General features: G+C 38.3%; 1 protein-coding gene across 15 annotated transcripts in view; it reads left to right on the forward strand.

The window, feature by feature from the left end:
• DCUN1D2 (defective in cullin neddylation 1 domain containing 2) overlaps nucleotides 1-17,555 on the forward strand; it is a 30,616-nt gene extending 13,061 nt beyond the window's left edge. For 13 of the 15 annotated variants that reach the window (XM_075136701.1, XM_075136715.1, XM_075136735.1 and 10 more), the window contains 3 exons: nucleotides 11,027-11,109; nucleotides 13,488-13,584; nucleotides 14,320-17,555. In XM_075136701.1, the coding sequence (XP_074992802.1) occupies nucleotides 11,027-11,109; nucleotides 13,488-13,584; nucleotides 14,320-14,399 (260 nt within the window). In that variant the 3' untranslated portion in view covers nucleotides 14,400-17,555. Of the gene's footprint in view, nucleotides 1-11,026; nucleotides 11,110-12,361; nucleotides 12,529-13,487; nucleotides 13,585-14,319 lie in introns of those variants that run through there. The other 2 variants (XM_075136794.1, XM_075136802.1) reach the window with 1 other exon arrangement.
• Nucleotides 17,556-20,563: the final 3,008 nt, after the last annotated feature.

A 20,563-nucleotide genomic window follows, 5' to 3' on the forward strand; every position in this document is an offset into this window, starting at 1 on the left:
AGACTAAGCTGTCAGTAAGTTTATGTCAAGTAGGGCTAACAGTGAATGGTTTTAATTCATGAAATGGAAATAGTCAAAGGAATTCTTCCCAAACTTTCAATTACAAAATATTTTAATGTGATTTTTCTGGGATGTGAAGTATCCAGTGCTTCCTCTTATTACACTCAGAGCTTAAATTACCAAGTCTGGTAGTTATTGCACTCATTGTTTAGGGGAGTGGTCTCAAAGAATATTGCTCGATCCTCAGGTATACACATGACCCGTGAATACGCCTATTTGAAAACTAAGCATATTTGACATAGTGCCAGTGACAAATGGGAAATTGTTATTCTTGGCAGATTGTTAATAAAAACTTTTTATAAAAGAAGACATAATTAAAATGGTCCTTCTGTTGGATCCTTCAGGCTAAGTGCTAATGCATTTTTTTTTAACAGAAATAACTCTTGAGAATAGAGCTCACCAGCAAAATGTCTGTGATAGGCAAAGACGACCCATTTATGCAATTATTTTTCATGTTTATCATCTTAACATATTGAAACTGTAAGAAATCACAGAAATACTTCAAAAATGTCCAAACAGCGATGCTTTCGTTATGAGTCATGTTCATTGGTCTATCAGTATTTTAATATGTTTCAGATTACTTTTTTTTTTTTTAAAAGTCTATTTCTGCTGTTTTAAGAAGTGGTAAGCAGCAGTAATTACTTATTTTTTTGCCCTATCTCCCCTGAAGAACATCAGGAAATAGTGATTTATGGGTTCTTTTTTAATATGCCAGGTGGTCTTTAAATTTAAAACACTTATATAGTGTATTCCCTTGTGCCAGACAGGATCAACGTCTACCAAAACCATTCCTCGCAGATGTTTTTCTAACCAAATGTTCAGTGGTATGCTAGCAATATATACTAACTTGTCTTTTCAGTTTCAGTAGTTATCAGCAAGATTTGAGATTTGATTGGCAGTGGTCCTCTGGCTGAAAAAGTTTGGGAGCCACTGCCTTCACATAATATAATCTTAAATTTCCTATGGCAGGTCTCATATATCTATGTCCATGCTTGCTCAAACCTATTGTTAGATATTTTATTTTCTTTTTTTTCTAGCATATAACTTAAATCTCTGTTCCCGAATTCTTCAATTCAATACTTACCCATCCAGAGTAAATATGCAGAATACATGTTTCCTTAGAGTTAGTAACAACTTTTTACATATTTGGCAACTATGTATGCATCTTCCCTTCGTCTCTAGACTGAGTAAAACCGACTACCCTGGTAAATTTTTTCTCCAACTCTCTGATATTGGAATTGTATCTTCCAACTCTCTTTTCCTTTGCAATCAAATTGATTTAACTTTCTCTTGTTCTTGTAGTATCCAAACAAACTAGATATCTTCCATTCACCTTAGATATTTTGCTCCTTATTTTACATCCCGTTATTAAGTTTGCTTATTTTTATAACACTGATACTGCAGTCTGCAGTTTGTGATCTGTTACATTATTGGGTTTCTGCAGAACTGCAGTGCACCCAGTTAATTCTGATCTTGTATTTCTGCGGTTGATAATTCCCACTAGCTATCTGACTTTGCACTTCTCTTTAATGAAATCTTTCTTATTTACTTCCAAGTGGTTTTCAAATTTGTCCAAATAGTTTTGAATTCTAATCCTGTCCTCTACCATGCTACACTTTTTTCAGACACTGTATAAGTTGCAGATTTAATAAAAGTTTTCTTTGTTCTATCATCTGAGTTACTTAAATATTGGACAGTGTAGATGCAGGACTGACCCCCATGGACGAGTTGCTTTCTCCCAGTTTGGCAGAGAACCGCTGAGGTTCTTCTAGAACCTCCTTTGACCTCTGTGAAGATGGTAGGTAGCAGTTTGAGGTTGCTTCAGCATCCCGAGATGAATTTCACCATGTCTAGCTTCACTTTGGGCACCAGCGCTTTCAGACTGAATTTCTAAAAGTTGTTTCTGAGATTACTGTCAGTTTTCATTGAACCTTTTTGCCTGGAGCATATCTTGAAAAAAATCTCTGTGTATCCCAAACGTTTCTCTTTTGGGAGATATCAGCAGGACGCATAGTAACTTTTATTACACCAGCTGCCATTCGTAAGGGGGCAAGTGAGGAGGCACAGAAGCCCTTCTTAGAAGTTATTTTGGTGATACCGGACACAGTCATCTTCACGATGCAGTGGATTTTGCTCCAGGAAAGCCGTCCGGGGGGAGGTGAGTGGGTGCAGTTTTGTGGTTTATTTATTTTCAGAACAGCCTGTCTTCCATTGCTTTTTAATTTCTTCTTATTCTACAGTTCCCCTCAAAACCAGTGCAAGAAATGCTGCCTTTATGTAATTACATGGGAAGAATCCTCTCCAATAAATTGTTACATCTGTTCTGTCATTCCTCAAAATAGGCACAGAGTTTAGTACACCGATACTCATTCCTAGAAATAGGACTGCCTTTTATAGGAATCTCTTTTCCACAGTTCGTGTGGTGAGACTAGGGAATTTTTATTTCTCTTTATATCTGCAGGACTTCTGTCTCTATAGTCTCATCCAACTTGAATGTTTCCATTTACTTTTATGAGCTTAATATTGTCAAGTAGTATGCTTCAGTCTGGACACATGCTGTTTAAAGAAGTAAAAGTAGTACCAGTCCTCCTAGGTGATAGCTTGTGTAAGTAGTGAGGTGTAGGAGGCAAAAGCATATTGCATAAGATCTACCATGATTTTCTTTAAGCAGCAAATGATGTTCTGATTAATGTTACTCAGGACCCAACTATCAAGTGTCTTTCAAATACATTTGAATAGATTTGATTATTATCTACGAAAAAGATGGATGCTTCTAACTGTTAAGATTATTGTTGTCTAAGTGGTGGACAGAATTCAGGAAAAAAAGATAGCAAGTTTTCAACACAGCAGTGCCATCTCAATGGCTTTGTATTGGATGTGGCAGGCATAATATTTAGCTATATTAAACTTCATCTGAGTGTTTTTTATATATTTTGAGATAATGTAAAAGGTGCAGTTTATTAAGGTGTGGTTTGCCAGGACACTTTTACAAAGAATTATTATGGATAACTGATTCTGTCTGTTTAATCTGCTCTCTCATGTTCTTGCTACTATATTTAGTACAATAAATCTTTAAGTTTTGCCTGGTGCAGATTTGGAGAGGTTTATCTCACCTTCTACTCCCAAGTTTTAGCTTTTTCTACTGCGGTCTGAATGAAATTTTGCATCCTAGCTCTTGGTTGATAAGTGTACTGAAGAATAGGATTATAGATCTTTTGTCATGTTGTATACAGTTCAGATTTCTAAGGACACTGTTCAAGCTCAAAACAAGGCCTTAGTTCCACCAATTTTTTTTTTTTTTTTTTTTTACCCTGATACTTACTGTGAGTCTCTTAATGGGTCTCCCTGTGAGCCCCAACAAGACATGTTCAGGAGATTCCTCATGCTCAGGAGTTTATTACAGTTTGTTTCAGCACCATGGAGGAACTTAATGCATTCTTTCATGGTCTTCGACTTTCAACATGGAAACAAAAAGCAGATTTGGTCCTTCATCACTCCTTTGTGGTCCCTTCGCCTGCTCGCTGGCTCAAAAGGTTGTGCTTCCTTCTCTCTGCCAGTTTCCTGGGATCAAGCAAGAGATGATACATGAGGAGGGCATTCAGACTTGAATCAATTATTACCTCAAGACCAGAAGAATGACTATCTTTGCATCCGGTATGTGGACTTCAAGGAGGTTGCATCTTCTATGAGCAGATGAGTATAATGTGCTCTTTTTAATTGAAGCAACATCAACTTTGGCTTTCATCATAGCAGTATCTCAAGATTCTTTGAAAGGACACTTAGACATCAGGGAAGGATTTTTTTTTTCTTTTTTTTTTTCTTCCCCCCTACCCCGCCTCCATAGTTATCAAGATTTCCTCCACTTTCAAGGAAGAATTAAATTGATCCATTTGTAGGGTGTTTGTAGGAGTGAGTGGATGGAAGAAGTTGAAGGAGTTCAGTAAATGAATTTCATGTTTACTTTGGAAGAGGTCTGTGAATGCTGTATTTTAGGTGTTTCAGTGGCCTTGGTCTGTGTGTATGGTCCTTGCTTTATTTTTGTTCACATTTTTCTTTCTGAAAATGCCAGCAATTTAAGAGAAGCTTAGTATAGAACAAGGTGCTCTGATCAAGAAAGGCCAATAGTAGCAGCAAAAGTATGGCATAACTGCCAGTTCTAGTAATGCCTCTGATTCTTTTACTCATGTTTGGCTCTTATTTGGAAAATGTATATCCGGTCAACTTTAAGTCATCTGTTGTAATTTATCTGAATTGTGGATGGAGAGATTTGCAGAGATGGAAGGATTTTGAAACTGGCTACAATCAGGTTCATTAGACTGCACTCAAATTGACGTTTAGATAGCTATCTTCTTCTAAGCCTAGCTCACATTCAGAAGCAGGTTATCTGCTTTTGTGCAGTTGATGCTCAAGATAATAAACATGAAAGATTCTGCATGGAATCAGGCTACTTCAGTGTGGCAGATGCCGAAATAGAGTTAATAAGCACAGTCAGACCCTGCCTGATTCCTGCAGAGCTCTTCTGAAATCCACATGCTGTGGTTCACCACTCTTCCCTGTCCACCACAGGGACTTAACTCTGACACTGTGCATTATACGTCCCCTAACGTAGAGCACTTGGAAGCTCTTTGCTTATGGCTTTGCAGGGATGAATGGATCCGACTCGGCTGGATCTTGAGTTTAGCCACTTCCAGTATTTGTATCATACCCCTTATCTGTTTTTCCCCTTCTCTCTTCCTTCTGTGGGGGAGCTCCTAATTGCAGATAAGGGCTATTTTGTTCTAAGCTTTTGGCAATTTGGTGAAGGGTTTTTAGGTTGAATCCTGATGGTATTTTCTTGTTATTTTGCTATGTGGATTTTATTTGTCTGTAGAAGAAGAAAGTGATTAGGAAAGAAACTAATTCTTGTGTCCATGTTCTTAGTAATTTGGAGGCCAAAGAAGACTCTTAAAATCATTCAGAGATGAGGAAACAAGGAATCAAGTAACTCACTGAATCTTGCAAGTATTCATTTGATGTTTATTGGTCAGGTAGTGTGATAGTCCAATTGTTGAGATTGACACCAGTTTCCTCTGTTCCCACATCTGCACCAGTTTCGGCTCGGTGTCCATGAATTTTATTGAAACAAAATAATTTTGTGCAATGTAGATTTTGTTTTAGCTTTACAGAAGTATGATATTTGCCTATGATCACAGTGAGAAAACAAGAAGAAAGAGATCAAAAAACATAGACCAAATAATACTTTAGGGCAAATTATATGACTATAAAGAAAACTTCTGAAGCTTAGTCTCTTACAGAGGCTACATATATTTTTACAAGGCGATTGAATGATGAAATAGATCTCTGTGTCTTGCACCGATCCAGATTAATTTTTTTATGCAGTCTTTGAAACAGGAGTGTTTGTTGGCTAGCCTTTTGTTTTCAAAGCTAGAGAGTAAGTTTTGGTTAAAGCATTGGGGAGAGAAAGCCTCAAACAAAAGGGCTCTTGGGGGGGGGGGGGGGGGGGAACCAAACCAAAAAAACCAAAATGCTGCCTGTGTAGTTTGAGAGAGTACTCTTTGAATAAAAGTCACTGGTGAGCACTGATGCTTATAACAAGCTGCCCAAAGTCTCTCATAGAGATGACATATAAAGTAGCAAAGCTTTACAATATTGATAAGAAGATTAAATGTCAATAAAGGAAGAAAAAGGCAATACTGGGACAATCAGTTAGTCACAAAAGACGAAATTAAAATAAATTATTTGTTTTCAAGCTCTAAAACATGATAGACTCTACCATCGTAATGTACAGAACCTAGTTAATATGCTAACTAGGGATTATGAGGGCAACAGTGGCTAATAGTCAAGTATTCTTATAACTAACTTAAAGATCTTAAAATGCCATTAGGAGGCCAATGTAATGCCTTTAGCCTTTTTTTCTTTTAAGTTGTATCAATAATTTGGGTGAATTAGAATCACAGAATAGTTTGGGTTGGAAGGGACTTTTAAAGGTCATCTAGTCCAACCCCCCTGCTGTGGGCAGGGACATCTTCAACTAGATCAGGTTGCTCAGAGCCCCATCCAACCTGACCTTGAATGTTTCCAGGGATGGGGCATCTACCACCTCTCTGGGCAACCTGTGCCAGTGTTTCACCCCCCTCATAGTAAAAAATTTCTTCCTTATATCTAGTCTAAATCTACCCTCTTTTAGTTCAAAACCATTCCCCCTTGTCCTGTCACAACAGGCCCTGCTAAAAAGTTTGTCCCCATCTTTCTTATAAGCCCCTTTTAAGTACTGAAAGGCTGCAATAAGGTCTCCCCGAAGCCTTCTCTTCTCCAGGCTGAATAACCGCAACTCTCTCAGCCTTTCTTCATAGGAGAGGTGTTCCACCCCCCTGATCATTTTCATGGCCCTCCTCTGGACCTGCTCCAACAGGTCCATGAATTTCCTGTGCTGAGGACTCCGGAGCTGGACGCAGTACTCCAGGTGGGGTCTCACCAGAGCAGAGTAGAGGGGCAGAATAACCTCCCTCGACCTGATGGCCACGCTTCTTTTGATGCAGCCTGGGCTACAGTTGGCCTTCTGGGCTGCGAGTGCACATTGCTGGCTCATGTCCAGCTTTTCATCCACCAGTACCCCCAAGTTTTTCTCGGCAGGGCTGCTGTCAATCCCTTCATCCCCCAGCCTGTATTGATACCGGGGGTTGCCCCGACCCAGGTGCAGGACATTGCACTTGGGCTTGTTGAACCTCATGAGGTTCACACGGGCCCACTTCTCGAGCTTGTCCAGGTCCCTCTGGACATCCCGTCCCTCAGGCCCATTGACCGCACCACTCAGCTTGGTGTCATCTGCAAACTTGCCGAGGGTGCACTCGATCCCACTGTCTATGTCATTGATGAAGACATTAAACAGTACCGGTCCCAGTACGGACCCCTGAGGGACACCACTCGTCACCGATCTCCATCTGGACATTGAGCCGTTGACCACTACCCTCTGAATGCGACCATCCAACCAATTCTTCACCCACCGGACAGTCCACCCATCAAATCCATGCCTCTCTAGTTTAGGGAGAAGGATGTTGTGGGGGACCGTGTCAAAGGCCTCACAGAGGTCCAGACAGATGACATCTGTAGCCCTTCCCGTGTCCACTGATGTAGTTTTAATGATTTTAATGTAGTTTTAATGATTTTAATGTAGTTTGATGAATTAGTTTTAATATTCTGACAGCTTCAAACATGACTGCATGAACAACTCTGTTGGCAGGGCAGTCTGAGAGCTGGAAAGCTCTATTCGGCAGAGGATGACAAGTGGGTGCTGCAGTCCCAGAGTGCTGTGTTGGCACAGCAGGTCTAAATGAACTTCATTTCATGTTCCTCATAAATCCTATTCTCCAGCCAATTTCTTGCTATCTGTTGATTTATCTTTCTGTTTTCTCACTTCCTTGATTACTTGTGTGCAATGACTTCATTGCCCTTGTCCAAAATCATAGCAAAGGGATGAGGAACTGAGTTTGATTTTTTTTTTTTTTTTTTTTTAAATTCATGCAAGAATCTAATAATGATTTTTGTTTGTTTGTCAACAAGATAAGCATTTGATCAAATCTTGAAAGTAGACACGGGCTGTCTAACTGATAATATATTTCTCCTACGTTAATTTGTGCTAATTTCTTATCACCTCAAGCTTTCTGTTCAATCAGCGTAGAAGAAGCTGAGGGTTTTTTAAAAACAATTTTGGAATGAGGCTTTAATGTTTCGGAGTAGATCATACTGTGTGCAAAATGCTTTGCTTCTGACTGTGAAAAGCTGATTGCTTAAATAATTCAGAAGTGTAAAGAACTCCTTTTAAAACATACTAAAACATGTTTACTATAATAAATGTTACTTAGCAAAATAATGTTTAAAATAATTAAAACATTATTTTACTAACCTTTTCCTCCTTCAACTTGTTTTACTTAGATATTGTATATATTTTTAAAATTTTTTTAGTTTTAATAATTTTGTAATGGTAGTCAGTATCACTTTTAGGTGACTCAGTTCTTACAGTTTTAGTACAGGAAGCTTTATAGATGCTGTGTGTAGCCACAACTAGACTAGATATCCTGAAAGCTGAATATTTAGATATTGAAGCTTTGTTTCAGTGTATGCAAAAACTTTGGACTATAAAGCCATTATACTGAAGGGGCTGCATGACATACAACACTCGCTAGATATTGACACTGAAAATATTTTGGGGTGAAGGTAAAGCTCAAACCATTGTATAATGTACAGTATATGATGTGGTATTTTTATGATGTTCTTTAAACATTAACTGTTTAGCAATTTTATGATTTGGATATGAAATGGATGTTTGCAATGAAGTCTCTTCTAAACTGGCTCTTGCTTAGGCGTTAGTTTCTAGAGATTCATGCAGCTCTCTTTTCCTTTCCATTTATAAAACTTGCATTATTAGTCTATGATGTGGGAAGCGTATTTCTTGGTACAAAACCAGCATATTTTTGTAATTGTAGTTTGATTTTATTTTATTTGTAATGATATCTGCCTTCATATCTATGCAGCATTGAAATAGGTATTCCTAAGACTGCCTGAGAAATCTGCGCCTTGCAAAAGCATCTTCCTGTGGGGATGCAGAACTCCCATGGCATAAGGCCTTTTTTATTTTCCTTAATATCTTTTAGTGCTGCACTAATTGTAGCAGATGCACGAACTCTACAGCATCACTGTTCATTGATACTACTATCAGCATCCTAATGGAGAACTGGAACTCTGTGTAACTAGGTCTTCCCTTTAAAGCAGAAAAATCCTCTTTCCTGTCCTCCAACGCTAAGTTTTTCAACCTAGGTAGGGAATTGTCTTCAAACAAAAATGTAGCCATATCCCTTGAGAATGTAGCACACCCGAAGGCCTAGTTTTCTCAAATACTTTAAGATCACATAAACTGGCACCACTACCAAAAGTGATAGTCCCATCTAGTCCTTTCATTCAAATATCTCTTGCGTTAGTTCATGAGTTTGTGTGATTGCAATGAACCAGATGAGGAAGATTTACTTTTTTTTCCTTTGAGCTCATTTTAACCAAGATCAGGACTTCCCTCCATGTGCTTAATGGCAAGAGCAGCTCCACTGTGGACCAGTTTCAGCCACTACAGAGCGGCATCCTCAGCAGGATATGCTTTTGTTGTACATTATAGCAAATAATTCCTGTATCTTTGTGCAGGAGAATTGATTTGCACATACATGTAATGTATCCCTCAAGTATCAACTTAATTAAGATAGTATTTCACATGCATTGTGTTAAATACAATTTTGCAATAATCAAGTTCACCTTAACATAATACTAAATTTGACACATACCCAAATAAACCAAGGAAGTGTGGCCTCTTCTTTCCTTTTTAACTTTTCTGTGGCACCTTTAACCATCTTTGTTTCCTTGCCTGTACCTTCTTCCTTTTTCCAGGGAATATTTAATCAGAAGTATAAAAACTCTTCTGCTATTAAAGTGTTTTTCCTTAAAAGTGCATTTTGCTTAATGTCGTCGCGTGATAGATTTGCAAGGTTGGCTTGGAAAGGTTGAGTCAAGTTTCTGCCTTCCCATTTCTTTTGCTTTTCATTTGGGATAACAGATAAGAATAATTAATCTGCGTATCTAAACAGCTATTAACTATTCTATTTATTTTCTGTGACAAGTGAGCATGGTGGCAAAGACAGCAAGGACTGAAAGAAGTTTATTAGGGCCTAAAGCAAGTTCTGTACTGAAAAGCACTCTGATCATAGTAGAACAAACACTGGCAGCCCTATCTCTATGTAGCTAGGTACAGGCATACTGCATTTCTCTACATTTTAATTATTGCACTTTGTCTGGGCCCCAGCCCTCTATGATGCAGACAGTAGGGAACTGGCTATGCTAAAATCTGGAACATCTCTTTCAGACTTGAAACTTGATTTCAGGTGACAGAGTGTCCTTTGGTTTGTAATGTGATACGTACAGTTTCAAATACCGTACTCTTTTCTTGTAGGTGAAGATCAAGCTTCCATCTTATCTGCTATGACAATACTTCCTATTAAGTTTCATATTTTGTTTATACTTATCTTACGCTGAAAGCACAAACTGAAATCTTCTTGTAGTTAAGAAAGGCTGTGCTTTATTTTGTGGTTGCACAGCAGTATGTATGCATTTAGTGCTGTTACCTGTGGGACCAAGCACAGAAGCCATTAGGTATCGTGAGTTGCTGAGAATGAAGAGAGGCCGTTAAGAAAACATCCTTTCTGCTCTTATGCTGCATCTAATATTGCTCCTACTTTTCCGCTTGAATGTGTGGCAGTGCTGCATCGTCCTCTTGGCATGCATGAGCTGAGCTCTGCTCTAAGATCAATGGTCGTGGTGCAGAATAAGGGCTGCTTTCTTGGACTTGCATTTTCAGTATTGGGTGTTGGTGTTTGTCTGCCAGATGACTCCAGAAGAAGAGAATTATTGCTGTAAGGGGTGCTGTAGAATTACCATGCCCCAGACAAATCTTTTTTTTATCCCCTCGTGTCCTTAAATTCCCTTAAAAGTCAAATGTGTCTAAAATGTGATAAATTAACAGGAATTGGCACCCGCAGACTTAAATGTTTGGGTTTCTATCAATATTTGCTGTGTTTGTGCATATATCCTTTTTTTTTTTTTTAATTTGTAGACAGAGTTATTGATAACTATTTTGTTCTGTTTCTGTAGAATGAAAGTAGCTTTAATCTGACACTGCTGGATGGTGACAAAAAGATTTTAGTCTTTATGACTGCAATGTTCAATATGCAATTTTTACCATTATTGCTTGTCTTCCGCCTCTTGGGTCAGTGAAAGCAGAAAACAGTTCATTATAACTTTTGTAGTGATTTTAAAAGAATGTTATTCATTTGTATCATAATGTGCTGGATGTAGCATTAATTGTTTAACCATAAGAGTTTTATTGCGTATAATGTGCTGTAATACTTACGTGTTGCTTTGTCTCTTGCAGATCTAGAAATGGCAATTGCATATTGGAATTTAGTTTTGTCAGGAAGGTTTAAATTTCTAGATCTTTGGAATAAATTTTTGTTGGTAAGTATGTACCATATTCCTTCCCGACTATCTTAGTCCACAGTAGTCTGGCTTGTAGGCTGTGCTTACAATAAAGAAAAAGACAAGATGTCTGAATACTTCCTTTGAACTTTTTCCTTTTTGAAAACTGATATAAAATAGTCTTAAATCAAGCTAAATTAAATCTTCTTTATATAATTTTCTACTTGAGAAGAATGCAAAAAGATGTAGCAAAGCAGTAAAGCGTCCTGCTTTCTGGATCTTGTATCCTCCTACTTACGAAAGCTTCTGCATGAAATGAAGCCATGATTGTAGATTGAACCTATGTTGTCTTCATTCTCAAGACAGCTGTGATTATTGTCAACCATGTATTTTACCATGCTCTGCCTTTTGCAGTATTAATGGATAAACTCAGTGATTTTTAAATGTCAATTCTGTTATGACTGACTTAACCTGGGAGACTTTTCTTTTTAAGCGAAAGTTCTTGTCTGAGTAATTATTTTCACTCATTTTTTAGATAATAGTTGTGAACTGATCTTGACAGTTTTCTATTACCCGTGCAATTCTGTGGGCAGTGGAGTAAAGATGCATAAGTTAAACTTTAGAAATCACAAAATATTCTTATTAAAGATCTGATTTATTCATCCGTGTTTCTACATTTGCATTTCTATGTATGTCCAAAAAAAACCGTTATATAATGTTACATAATGTATAATTTATCTTGATTTTTTTTTTTCAATTTATCTTTTTATCTGTAGTTCAGGAGAATTAAGGTTTTCTGCATTTTGTCTCATAATCACCAATGCTTAATAGGGAAAGTGTATGCTTTTTGCAATATTTTCTGAAGTTTTTTCTAAATTTTTGGACAGTATATTTATTTTATTCACTAATAATGTGCCAGTTTCATCAAGAGAACTTGTGAAAACGTTTCACATTTTAACTGCCTTAATACATCCAAATTCAGATCTATAGATGTAACTGAAGAAAAGTCCTATTTTTTTTTCCCCACTTGGCTATGTGATCAAGTTTGTTGCAACAGACAGTTCTGCAGATATCTACTTCAAGCAATAATCTAGATGATCTGGTATAAAGTATCTTTGCTACAAATATTTAACCTGAATGTTTACTTTAGAAGAAGTGTTTGGATTAAAAAAATTCAACCTAAGAAAGAAGCAACTTAGGACTCTTTTGGATGGGGGGGGGGGTTGTTTGTGGTTTTTGTTTTAAGGAACCTTTTCCAGGAGGTATGTTTGCTTGTCATATTTTTTTGCAGTCAAGATATGACATTTGGCTTGAGTGAGAGGACATGTTTGCTGTTGTGTTGGACATCAACCTCATTTTGATCAAGTTCCAGATTTTTGAAATGCAGTTTGTTCTTCTCAATACTTTAGAGTATTACTGCTTAAAAAAACCCAACCAACCAACCAAACCTCAGCCCACGACACAACGAAAACCACAAACACAAAAAACCCCAACCTGTCACCGATCAACTCTTTCCATGCAGTTGCAACTTTTTGCTGCAAACCAGAACTAGCTGTTGAACTTTAATTCCCTATTAATCCACCCCTGCTATCTTCAAGTAACATAGCGGTATCAACAGATGAAGGGAGATGTGAATGATCTGACTTGATCCTACAGCTCACGAGTTTAGTAGTTGTGTTTCCCCGCACACCCTCTCTTCTTGGGAATGCTGACTTTAAAAGCTGAGAAACACTGACTGGGGCTGAAGTTTTTTGGAGTGCTACTCAAATTGGCCAGGGTGGCAACTAGTACTTGTGAATGGGGTGATGCAGAAAGAGTGTATTTGAAATCAGACAAGGAAGTGGTAGTGGAGAAGAATAGGACAGACTGGGAAAAAGGAGACTGGACAGAAGTGGAGCAAATGCAGGTGGTGCATTATGGTGAGAATAGCTGAAGAGAGGCTGGGATGACGGATCCGGAAGGCAATCTGGGAGGAAGTGAGAAGAGTGTAGGTGCAACTATAACCAACAGGTTGAAAGAGAGACTGGGTAAGTGTAAGTAAAAAGGGATAAGGAAAAAAGGGCTCAAGTTGATGTGGCAGAATGCTAACACATGGCTGCACAGTTTCAGAACCTGGAATGGATGCTGTTAAGTAGAAGTATAAAGTGCATTTGTTTTATTCTTTTCCATAACAAGTTAGGAACACATACCCTAAAAGCAGAATGGAAGACTATCAAAGACTTCTTACACTTTTCTGCCTTCTTTAGTTGCAATTTATTTTGTAGCTTTCTTTGGAAGCTCTGAGCTTTATTTAAAAAAAAAAAAAAAAAAGAAGAAATACTTGTAAAACATGTATTTCTGTATATATCAATATAAAATACTACTGTGGAATTTGAAAATAGTTTGGATTGAACAGTACCATTTTTCCTCCTTTACAGGAACATCATAAAAGATCAATTCCAAAAGATACTTGGAATCTTTTGTTAGACTTTGGAAATATGATTGCAGATGATATGTCCAACTATGATGAAGAAGGTAAGCAGTACTTGAATATCTTCAAAAATTGGTACAGCAGAAATAAAATATTGCTGTAAACGAACAACAGAACATGCTGCTACCTTCTGTCTTAATTTGTTTACCCTTAGAGGTGTAGCTGCAAATACGGTGTTATACTCATTGCCAAAACAGTAATGATAAGAAGGTTAACTAGTTTGCTGTAATATGTAAATAGAAGTAAAGATACTGTCACACCATGATATAGCACATGCTATTTGAACCTGTTATGCTCCAAGAGTCTCAGTGAAACTGTATTTTTTTGTATAAAAGTGCTGCCAACTGCAAGGAAATACATCATTTTTCTGCTTGCAAGAATGTCTACATGAACATTTTTTTTACTAACCTAAAAGCAATTTACACTCTGTTACTAATCCTGCGAATCCTATTTTGGAATGACTGTGTACAGAAATATTTCCTAATTTATGAATGGCTCTAATAGGAATGCCATGGTTTTGCTGTCATCTAATGTTTATAAACTTTGTAGTGTGGATTATGCTTTAAATACATTTTGTTTGTACTAAGAACTATTGCTGCAAGAAGAGACTCAAATGTTTAATTTAGTAGTTAAATGCTTTTTTCCAAGTGTTTATCATGTCATGCATGTTAAAGCCCAGAAATGTCAAAGTGAGCTTCTGATCCTTTGTATTTAGAAACTACACCAATTTGTTGCTAATAATGGTACATTAATTTCTGAATTGCTTGACTTCTCTTTAGGAGCGTGGCCTGTTCTTATAGATGATTTTGTGGAATATGCACGACCAGTAGTCACAGGAGGAAAACGTAAAACTTCCTAACCCCAGACTTATCAATATGGACTAAATGTGCACTCTGAACTGCATTAGGTGATGAAGATTTGTTGACTGATAACTGTGCACAGCATTGCTGGTTTCAGTGGTCGTGATGACATTCTGCAGACAAAACTGAAATTCTTCCTTTCTGCCTAAAGAAAATGATGGCTGACTCGTGGACACTGCAAGAACAAACTCAGAAGATAGTCCAGGCTGTTTGTAGCTATTGGCTTCAATTATTGTACTGGTTGTATCATATAGGATGTAGATTTTGCATGATTTTATACTTTGGAGAAGTTTAACTAGAGGCCATTTTATTACAGTTTTGACAGCACAGCATGCAATTCAGTTCGTGATCCAAAGTGAACACCAGCAGTTACAGAAATAAAACTGTATTATATTGTACTTATATTAAAAGCAGTATTTGTGGTATATAAATTAAATCCCTAAATAAAATTTATGCAGTATGTTGTATTTTTATAAAAGTTAGTTCTGTGGATTTGTCCTGATATAGAATTGTAGCAAAACGAAAAAACACTTGTGCTTTTTTTACTTATTGCCAAAATTTTAAATTTTATTTTTAGCTCCTAGATGTATAGGTTGATTACATCCGGCCTTTTGTTTTCTCCCAGTGAGATTAACTTCCTCATTATTCTTCTTGAAGTGCTTGGACATGTAACAGTAACATTGCTGAGGAAGGGCTGCTGCTCTATGCTATGTTGCAACTCCAGCTTTTTTTATTAACCATTTTAAAGTAGACATTAAACAACCAAAGATGCTTTTATAATTCACATTTGATTATCATAATTCAGTTAGTCTTCAATTATGTGTTTCATTTACTTTATTTTAAATAATGAACTGGTGGAATATAACTTTTAGTTTTATTTCTAGCCTGAAACATATCGTAAATTCTAGCTAAATGCAACATAGTTATAAATGCAATTCCTGGCACTTCTCACAGAAAATAAGTGTGAATAAGCCCAAAGACTTAACTAGTTGGCTTCCACTTTGGAGAAATAGTTAGGGGTAAGGAGACTTGACATTAATGATGATAAGCATTCATGCCTCTGGATGTATTGTGGATTCAGTAACATTTATTTAAGGGGAAAAAAGTAAATTAATGCAGTATCATTGATCTCAAGGCTAGTGGAGCTGGACTAGTTTTCACCAAATCTGAATTTGTTGTCATTTGTTTCTACCCTTTCACCAGCTATCGATTATAAAGCGTACAGGAGTCAGTCTCCTGTTGCTCAACAGTGTCTCTTCCAAAGGCTAAGCACAAAAAAGTTTTACCAGAAACTATTCAACACGTCTTCACACAGGGCTCTCTTAAATGCTACCTCATCAAAATGAGTTTGTCATAGGCACTGTAAAAGTTTGTTAAAACAAAACAAAGAGTTGCTAAAGAGTATGTACAGCTATGATCAATATATTTTCTGTAATCAGAGCTTAATAGATGCATTAAGTTATATAATTTATATCTGTTTGGATCACATTAGATCATTTAAGTATTGCAGGACAGCATACTATTTTATTTTGTAGTTGTGAGGGTATAAAAGCTTACAATATTCTCTTAAACTCTAATATTTAGAGTTTCATATAAGCAGTCAGCTTTCATTTATGTCACTGCAGCCTACAAGAACAAATGTACGTGCTGCGTACAGAAAGATTACCTTCATTCTTCCATTTGAGAGAATTTCAGTTGTGCATGATGTTTAAAAAGCAGGGTTAGGACAAATTTGAAAACAGTAGCAAATTTTCTTTAATAAGAATGTAGCAGGCAAGTTACAAATGCCCCATGAGTGATTTGTATTAGTGATCTTTTTACCCTAAGCAGTATTTGTAAGTCTTGGATCTTGCATGGCACCCACTAGATGTCAGCGTCTCAGTCTTCAGCTGCCTCTCTCTGCTGCGGAGAGTTAGGGAGTAATATTAAGCCAAATTATTACTTTCTGACTACTTCTTTTTAGAAGGGCATTTGTGTACAGAAGTCCAGGTATTCTACAGAAGTCAACAGAGATTTAAAACCAGTATTACGCTCTTTTTAATGCATTTTATTTACCTACTCTTCCTTCCCAAAACAAGCCATTTCTGTATCTGTCCTGTAGGCTTTGGAGAATGTGTAACACCTCATAACATCAAGTGCATTTAGCCGGCCAAAAGCGGTGGAATGCTTGTTATTCACACAATTGCCACTTAAAATATACAGCTATAATATAACTGACCAGAAGTAGTTTAATCTATTGGTATGTGATGTAACTGAATAGTTTTACAGCGCCAGAGCTTGTGAAACATTTGTTCATGCTGAGAATTCCCTCAAATCAACCTGATGCACCTTTTACCTTTCAAAATAAATAGAGCATAAAAATGCATGTGGGTTGAGGTTTTTTGCCTTGTTAATCCGAGGAAGAAGAAAGGTGCTTAGCACAGTGTTGAGTTTCTACATATACACACTCACTTACTCTTAAGCCTCATTCCTGTGAGGATCCTTCATAGAAGACACCTTCCAACAGAGAAGGACTGGGCAAAATACTCTCAAGATAGGAGTTGCTCCTTATCAGCCAGCTTAATAGGCATAGTATACTTTTTCTTTTGTTCTTCCCAGTCTTCTATCCATTTGAAACCATGTACGCATTTCACGTCCCCATAAATAATAGCATGGAGTAACACCTTCACACTTGAACATTCATAAAAATAAGTGTAAATAAACTGCTTTCAAATGATGACTTCCTTATGTATTTTAATAATTTGCTACTGTCCACTGTTCCACTTTACAGGGCACTCTGACTCGCTTTTTAGGTAAGCTGGTACAATGGTAGCACCTACGCTGATCAATTTATAATCAGAAGTGGTACAGATGTCTTCAAGTTGTTCAGTGCATACAGTATTAGTTCCTAGATATGCTGTATGTATTTTTAAACTTGGTGCCAAGTTTTACATCCTAGAGTGTTTGAAACCGAGCCATAGCATTTGTACTTGCCAATTCTAAATTTAAATGTAATTTGTCATGTATGTCATGCCAAGGAGAGCAAACCTGCAAGCATCTGCTCATTCAATGCACCTGAGAGATTTGCTGCTGAGTAAGCTGTACGTGTGTAAATTTTGTGGCAATGGAAAAAGGAATAAATGGACTGTCAACATAAAGGACTGAAGTCAGTCGTGAGATGTCTGTATGGTTTTTGTCAGCTTTCTGCTTTGGAGACCTTGCAAAGGGTGGTGGGTTTTTTTTGTTTTCTGGTTAATTTATTAGATTCTTGCATTATTATTCCATCAGTCAGAAGAGAGCAAGGGTGTAGCTCATGAATTTTTAGCAGTTATAATAAACGTGTGTTTTGCTCATCTGTGCCACCTTTAGACTTTTAAGAAGCTCGCTGTGTTTAGCTGCAGTGCTGCATCCACTACATATACCTGCTAGCGACCAAACTTTCTGCAATTCGTGTCATTAGTTTGTACTGGCAACGAGAGGTGTAATTGCAGGGAAGGTCTTGCTCAGCCCTAGGCTCTGAACTCTGTAGGAGAAGTCTGTGCAAAGACCTTCGGAGGTATGTATTCAACTGCCCTTAATTCTCTTCTGAAAGTTTGAATCAAACTGAATAGTTGTCCTCTGTACTCTCCCAGCTGGCGTCCCTCTCCAGCCTCTCTGATACTACGCTCAGCCAGACTCGTGGTCCAAGTGGTTCCCATCGCTAGCGAGTGCAAGAGCACCCCAGTATCCCGGTGGGTGAGCAGGCACAGCAGTGGAACTACTTGTCCCAGTCCTGTAAGCAGATCGTTCCACCAGCCACTGGCCGCTTTGGTATCACAGAGTCCGTCTTCCTTCTCCTGTACCAGCGAAACTGCTGATGCTGGCTGGTACTTGAACCATGGCAAGCTCTTTTCCTTCTGAGTGTCCGCACCAGCACCTTCCCTCAGCTGATGCCACGCAGCATCGGGCACACCGAACGGCACAGCCCTTCTGAAAGGGAAAAAGTGGAATGTTTTACAACCATGAGACCTTTTTTAAAAAAATAATCAACACAACATGTTTTCTGACCTTTGCATTATATACGGTGTGCTGAGTAGAATTAGGTGAGAATGACACACCTCTAAAATGGGCTTTTTTGTTAAAACTGTTGACAGAGGGGTCTGCAACTGCAGCTACTGCTACAACCACAGGCAGAAAACGCCGTATTTCAGACAAGTGGGTACAACGTTCACCTCTTAATGAGAAAGGCCTGAGGAAGCTTAAGAGCATTCAAATTTTGATTAATGAGTATAATTATTGGGATACTTCCTCTTGTTGGTTTGCGTGTATACGTGACAAATTCCCATATGTTTTTTTTTCTTGTGCCTCTTTTACAAGCAGTGAAATACTCTACGTTATGCTATTTGTTGTTAGGCAAACTCTGTAGGCTTCATGTCATGACATAGGCTTTCTGTCAAGAGGGTAAAGAAGGAAGAAGTCCATGCTGCGGTGTTAAAGGAATATTCTTTTAAGGCAGTGGTGTAAAGCGGTATGAAAATGATTCATCCCTATGATTAAAGAATTGAGTAAAAACAGTCTATTTTTTTCCTGGATCTCAATGAATGTGTTCTATAATTAGTATCATTCCTAAAGAAATGATCCTGTTGCCAGAGTGGAATCCTTCACTTCAGTAGTGGCGAAGATGCAGCTCTGACAGAAGTCTGACGAGGTTTAGTGAATAGGCTCAAGTCTAACCAGGAGCTGGAGAGGAAAATTGAATTGTTGAGGAGACTCATCCGGTATCAGCCTTACTTTTCCAGGATATGGCTCTGCATCCTTGGGATGGGTGAACTTGGAACCAAGAGCATTTCCCTACTGAGTGTCTTGGAATGGCAGAAGCATCACTCGCTCACGGGTGAAGTACTTGGGGTATAGCCTTCCTCTTTTACTGAAAATGCTGAAGGGCTTGTGGTGACAGAGCAGTCTCAGCCCCGGCTCCCTTCGCCAGTTCATCTATTCATAACAGACGACAGGCCCTGTACAGCCCAAGAGCCTTCTCCTGGGCGGTGGAGAACATTGATTTGCATCCCCTCAGGTGGAGCCACGTTTGCTGAAGGCATGCTTTCGTGTTCTCACGCAGGGTTTCAAATGCGGTTGAGCTGAAACAACAGCGTATTGCCACCAACACAAGTCTTTTCTCTGTCCTGCCTTTTTTTCTGGATTCTCCCCATCTGAAAGCAGTCATATGTACACTAATGAGAGGACACCAAAGCTGCATTTTTATCTGATTTAACATTTACCAAACGGTTCTTGCCAGCTCTACTTAGTTTTTTTTCCTACTGTGAATATGTATATAAGTGAATACTTAGCCATCTTAATGGAGGGATTCTATTTTGGCTGTGTTTAAGACATGCAAGTATGATATTTTACAAATAATTGCCTCTTTTGGGGGGAGTAGGGGTAGATATCGGTGTGCCTAACCTACCCCTGCCCAGAAAGCTCATAGTGGCTGGAAGTACCGCATGAAAAGGAGATCATGTGCAATTAACAAATTAAATAAAAACTAAATTCTTTGTTGCATGTTCTGTTTTGCAGAGTTGAAAAATAGAACCTCTCTCTAATTTTTTCTGGGTTTTCATTATAGCCTTATTTCTAAAGCCAAAGATTTTATTCCTAATTTGGGCTGTGTTATGAGCAGCCAAGTGTGCGTGCAACAGGGTAAAGTCCACGGGAGGCGAAAGGGCAGTGCAACTGCCAGCCACATTCAGGAGGAAGAGATAAATGGAAAACTAAAAATAGCTTTGCCCATTTTCAGGAAGGAACCTTCCATCTGATGAGGCCCTTACTAGCTCTCCGTGGTGCCCCAGCAGGTGATTTCTCTTGCCCTTGCTTTGCAAGATCAAATTCCTATGTGCTTCCAAATCGTAGTGCTCTGCAGGACTAGAGAAGGGGTGGGTGCCTGGGAAGGGTGCATGGACCTGTAACGGAGACATCGACATCAGTGCTTCTGCCTGGTGTGGTTTTTGCAAGCTGCATTGGCCTTAGTTTTCCATTCTGAGTGGCCACTTTCAGACACGTGAAACCTGAGGTAACTCTAAGATTACCTCTACGTTGCCTAAATGCCCCGGTTGTGGGATGTGATGTCTGTTCCCATAGCCACGCAGGGAGAGGGGCTGGCAGCCTCACTGCTCGTGGCGAACCATCTCCAGAGCAGGCTGGCCACAGC

The sequence above is a fragment of the Calonectris borealis genome, chromosome 1 (assembly GCF_964195595.1).
Source record: "Calonectris borealis chromosome 1, bCalBor7.hap1.2, whole genome shotgun sequence".
Classification (NCBI taxonomy): domain Eukaryota; kingdom Metazoa; phylum Chordata; class Aves; order Procellariiformes; family Procellariidae; genus Calonectris; species Calonectris borealis.